The 5,862-nt window shown below is 42.9% G+C and overlaps 1 protein-coding gene across 3 annotated transcripts in view; it reads left to right on the plus strand.

Annotated features, from left to right (window-relative positions):
- The window catches only part of LOC112469025 (kalirin-like), a 102,343-nt gene that overhangs the window by 80,605 nt on the left and 15,876 nt on the right, over positions 1-5,862 (plus strand). For all 3 annotated transcript variants that reach the window (XM_025052132.1, XM_025052134.1, XM_025052133.1), the window contains exons 17-18: positions 4,120-4,147; positions 4,627-4,798. In XM_025052132.1, coding sequence (XP_024907900.1) covers positions 4,120-4,147; positions 4,627-4,798 — 200 coding nt within the window. The remainder of the gene's footprint in view (positions 1-4,119; positions 4,148-4,626; positions 4,799-5,862) is intronic.

The raw sequence follows: 5,862 nt of genomic DNA on the forward strand, positions 1-5,862 counted from the left end.
AAAGAGGAAATGAGGAAGGAATCTTCTATGAGCATAGTCCAGAGTCAAGGTTAGAAAAAGCATTAGCGTGGCTTTTTCCCAGACTCTTGGTTCTTGCTAGAGGAGTTTGAAAAGGAGGATTAAGTAGAGAGAGAAGATGGAGAGCAAGGTTGGAGAGCAGAGGTAAGCAGACAGGCCTTGACATTGACAACAAAGTCTCACAGTGCTTTTCCCAAGACCTTGCTTCTGCACTGAATGCTGTGGTGGAAAGAGCACTCAGAGCCAGTCCTGAATCACTGCCTCTATGCTCTTGCACGTACTTCCCTATCTCGTCTAGAAATGAAAGAAAATTACACTTGCTCTGCACTTCCTCCCAGAGTTTCAAAGAAGCAAAGGAAAGAATTTGTAAGTAGTTTCTGCCAACTACATAATGCTACACAAGTCAGCGATGTTATTGCCATTATCAGCAACACCTGGGCTGGCCCAGAGGCAGAGGAATGAAGACTGATGCTTCTCACAAGCCCTTCCAGATAGAGAACCTGCAGTGAAGACTTATGGCAACCTTTCTCTCCAAACTTTCCTGCTAAAGTCTATACCCAAACTAGGAAGATTTGCTTTTTAAACAGTGAGTGTATTTAATAATATACTTAAAGCAGACGGGACTGTGAGGAAAAAAAAAGGAGTAAGGTAAGAAATCTTCTAAGCAGCAGTTTAGGGTATTGCTTTATTAAAGTACCAGCCCAGTGCTGGTTTGTGAAACCCCACCTAACCTGCCATTTGTCGCTTCCATTTGTCCTTTATCTCCTCTCTGAGACTCCTGGTGTGGACTCTGACTTGCTCTTGTGTGGAGTCCCATCAGGACGGAAGTACAGGCCACCAAACAAAGGTGGCAGCATTTCCAAATTGTTTTTACCCTAGATGCCTTCTGATTGAGTGGAGGTAGGACAAAGGGTAGGGCAGTTCTTCGTGTCTGTTGAAGGCTGGTCATTAACATCAACCAGGAACCATTCTGGACATTGTCCAGACTGTTGGCCCAAGGAGGGTGGTGAGCATGTCTGCCATGCTCCCTGCCGGCCACCCCACCTAACCAAGGGTCAGCTCAATAAATCATCATGAAATAAATAAGTTCTGACATCAAACAACCTCCAGGGGGGCATTATTATCCCTAATATACAGATAAAACTGAGGCCCAAATTGCTTAAGACTGTTGTCTAAGGCAAGAGAACATGTCTGATTTAGGGTCTGGACACTATGTGCTCTGTCCACTGTCAAAGTTTACATTCCCTCCTGCACGGCATGCCACTAAGAACCTCCTTTCTCAGAGGCAATGGATTTTATTGTTTTTAAGCATTTTCTAAAAAGTTTGCATTCCGTCTATGTTCGAAAACAGACTCTAGGCAAATATTATTAGTAATACACCCAGAAGTAATTACTTTAGAGATCTTTTGGTCCTATTTCCAGATTTTATTTATGAAGCAGTCCTCAATTCTTGGGAGAAGCGAAAACGAGAACAAAGGTCAAATATTCATTCAACCAACATGTGTTAAATGCCCATTGTGTGGCAGACCCCATGCTCTCAGGGCCTGAGGTTCAAAGATCAATAACAAGCGGTTCCTGTTCTTGAAGAACTTATAGTTTAATAGCTCCGACTGTGCTTTTTTTCCTTTAAAGAAAAGTTATTGCAAAAGTGAAGCATTCTGACAACAGAATATTTGAAAAGCCTCGGTAAGAAGAAAAGAGAAAAAGTGACCCAAAATTCAGATAATGTTTTATAAATCTTGGGGTCAGAACCTATGTCTTAGCATCTCTGTATCCACGAAAACTTACAGTGGCCTGGAGGACAAGACAATCAACATTTTTTGAACGGGAGGAAAAGCTGCCCTTCACCCCACCACGCTGAGATACCCACTGTTGACTTTAGACAGTATTGTCTATGAATATTGGACTGTGAAATGACTGGTTCAGATGTCATTCTCGCTGCCTCACCTAAGCCACGGAGGTAAACTTACGGCCTCCTTTGTACCTTCTACAGGTGACGTGGTGCTGCCCACAATGTTTAGTGGTAGCTCCCTGCCATGGCCCAGTGTCTCCTCACAGAGGGATGGGAAAGGCAGAAGAGTTTACCAAATGCCCCACACATTGCCCACCCCACCCCAGAGAAGCCTCAGGGGCAGGAAGTTGGTTTATCTGAAATCATCTCCCTTGGACAGAGGGGAACGATGAGCATCTTTCTTCCAACCAAGCTGCATTTGATTCACCTGACACAGCTTTCAAAGCTCCTGATGCCTGAACCTCTTTCACACTAATTAAAACAGAATCTCTAAGTATGAGGCCCAGACATTTCTCTTTTCATGTTTTTAAAGCTGCCCAGGTCAAAGATTGAGAACTATCGATTTTAAAGAAGGCCAGAGAGCAGTGTGAGTGGCCCTTTGAGACTAGCAGAGGGCACTGCAGTGGTCAGTCTTGAAACGCTCAGCCCCAGGACTTGGCATCACAGGAGTGTTCTGTAGCCAACTATATGAAAAACCTGTGTGGTATACATGGGTTGGTCTGCAAAGGAGAACCTAAAGGAGAAAATAGCATCTTTGTTACAAAGGGCTCATATGAATGCCCATATAAGGGAAGAACTCCCAGAAACTATGTTCACGTAGGACATAAATATAGGGAGATAAGTGTGAATGTCTTAATGGACTATTTGTAAGGCACATGAACTCTCTGGCTTCCTTATGAAGGAAAGAAGAATTTTGCAAAATAAATTGTTAGAGATAAGCCACTGTAACAATAGGCTGCTTAGCAGAAGGGAGATGATTAGAATTAGATAATCTTTATTTAAATAGTCATTGAATACTTAATCGTTGCTTATCAAGCATTGCGCTAAGCACTTGACATACTTTATTTAATCTTAATGATAACACTTTGCACTAGTTATTATTTATCTCTATTTTATAGTGAAGGAAATCGATCATGTAATTAATATAAAATCAGATTAAGTAAAAGAGGTAAGCCCCAGCCTCTCTGACTCCAAAGCCCATGTTCTGTTCACCCTGTCAGGCTTTATGACCTGGACTTGAATGATTAGAGGTAATACAAAGATGGGAGAAAAACCAAGGAGACCATCCTCTTAAGCAGGAGTAACTTTTCAGCATGGCTAGTCAGCCATAAGGTTTTCTCTTCTGTGAAGATGCATGGGATCACGAGGCAGTCAGCGTGGTATGTGTAAAAAGCTCCAGCAGTTACCGCCGCCAACCAGCCATGTGACCACACAAGTCACTTAGTCCTCCTAAGTCTCTGTTTTCTCACTTAAGCAGCAAAAAGAGTTAGGTCAGTGGTTTTCAAGTTGCCAGATGGAGGCACAGGCAACAGGAGGCTGTGCTAGGGACAAGATGGATGGGCGCAACCTCTCTCTTTCCCCTTCAATCAGACAAGCTCTATATTTTAGCTGCTTGAAGAGCAATTTCCTTGCTGGGTGGAAGGAAACCGCCAGGTTAGTGGGTAGTGGTTAATGTCAATGAAACCATTAGGTCAGTGGTTTTCAAGTTGCCAGATGGAGGCGCGGGCAACAGGAGGCTGTGCTAGGGACAAGATGGATGGGCGCAACCTCTCTCTTTCCCCTTCAATCAGACAAGCTCTATATTTTAGCTGCTTGAAGAGCAATTTCCTTGCTGGGTGGAAGGAAACCGCCAGGTTAGTGGGTAGTGGTTAATGTCAATGACCTTTCCAATTTGATAGATGTCAGGCCCTCTGTTTTTGAATTCTCATGATGCTGGGAAGAATCATTGCCATCACGTTGCTTGAGTGGATGTTGAACCGGGTGGGCAGGAGAATGGAATGGACTTTTATGCATGTGGCAGGGAGGAAGAGCAACTGAGGTGATGGAGGACAGAAAGGCCAGCTGCAGCCAGTGGAGCTCGCAGCCACAATAAACCTGCCTGGGCCCTGGACCAGTGAGAGTAGACAGGAAAGTAAGCCAGGTGCCCTTTGTTGTTACCTCAGTGGTGACATGGTCACAAACAACAGAGGCTGGACTCTGGGCTTCAGCCCCCTAATTTATACTTCTTTTTACTCAATAGGATAAAAGTCTCCTGTTCTCTTTTAGTAGTTTAAAATTTAAGCAATTTTCTGTTTCTTTGTGTTTTTCAGATCTTAAATCCAAATTTCATCCAAGAAGGTGAGTTAAAAAGTAGTAGAATGGAGGACATGGGGATTGGCTAAATAACTGAATGGCAAACTGAGATAGAGCCTTTAAACAATGGTGAGGTAGTTCTGTACTTATGGACAAGGAAAGGTGTTTATGATGAATTGTCAGGATGAAAAGACCACAATTTGCAATATATCATGAGATCCAATTTTTGTATGAAAAAGTATATTGAAAGGATACTTAGCAGACTGTTCACAGTTACTTCTGTATCATGATATCATGGAGATTTTTCTTCTTTGTTTATCTATATTTCCTAATTTTTCTATCATAAACATATATTACTTTTAAAATACTTTTTCATGGGACATAGATGACTCAACAGTGTTATACTGAAGGTTATTTGAATCATTACAAAACATGGATGAGAAATAAGAGTACTGTGTTGTAAAATGGCTGTTTCGTTCTAAGTTTATTCTGAATGTTGTAAATTTATGTCAATTTGACCATAGTGGCCCCAGAATTCCTTGTGCCCTTAGTGGATGTGACTTGCTTACTTGGGGATACAGTGACACTGCAATGCAAAGTCTGTGGGCGGCCGAAGCCCACCATCACCTGGAAGGGTCCAGACCAGAACATCCTTGACACTGACAACAGCTCAGCCACATACACCACCTCCTCCTGGTAAGCTGATCACCCCACCTCAGCACCCCCCACCCCCAGCTCCTTAGTACAGCACTCAGAGACTGTTGGGTTGCAGCTGCTATTCTGGTTACTTAGTCTCTCCAAGGGAAGAGCCGCCCTGGAGCTATGCTAGTGCAAACACTTGGCCTCGTTTAGGAAAAAGAGTGAGTCAAAACCTATGAGTGGCTCACAGTAGTGTACTCATACAGCAGTGTACTCAGGGCTGTGAGCTGTAGGCACAGCCTCAGCCTCTCACTACGACCTGCCACTCAGCTTGATGAACAACTGGGTCACGACCAGCACATATTAACATGTTGATCAGCATCACACAGACATACCTGGGACCAAAAAGAACAGGAAGACTGCATTCTGGACCCACATTAAACAAATAAAGGGAAATATCACCTTTATGTTTTAACATAAGCCTGAACCACACTTTTGAAGAGCTTTGACAGTCACTGACTTATATTCACCCTAGTTAACTGACTTATATTCACCCTTAGTTCCCTAAGGATCCCCAAGGAAATATCTAGGTCAGGAGAAGCAGGGAAAGCTCCAGACCTGTGGTAGGAAATTGGTTCTCGCATCTAGATATCCCAGTGTTTTCTGTGTCCACTCTGGACCCTGTGAAACAGTGATATATTTAATTCATCCATTAACCTAAGAACAATTTTCTTAGAAAAAAATAAAATGAATCACTCCAAAATATGCAATAGAAAACAGAAAATCCAGCCACAGCATGCTTCTATGCAAAAAGGATATTTCACAAAACTTGGTTGACTGTCTCCCAATCATCTCATTAATAGTTCTTGCTATAAATTATAGACTATTTGGTGTACTACTGCTCCCAGTGGATGAGCAGTAACAAGCCCCAAATGCTTAAGAAATGTTTATGGAAGAAATACCTAGGATCAAGACACTTTCCTCCATTAACTTAATATCTGTGCATGTGAAATGGTGTTGCCAGCAGATCCTCTCTGCTCAGGTCCTATCCGTGACCCAAGGAGGTTAGTGTGAGAGTCCGTGGTTGGTGAGGATCGTGAAGATACCATGTCATTTCACAA

Source organism: Pteropus alecto, unplaced genomic scaffold (genome assembly GCF_000325575.1).
Source record: "Pteropus alecto unplaced genomic scaffold, ASM32557v1 scaffold251, whole genome shotgun sequence".
NCBI lineage: Eukaryota > Metazoa > Chordata > Mammalia > Chiroptera > Pteropodidae > Pteropus > Pteropus alecto.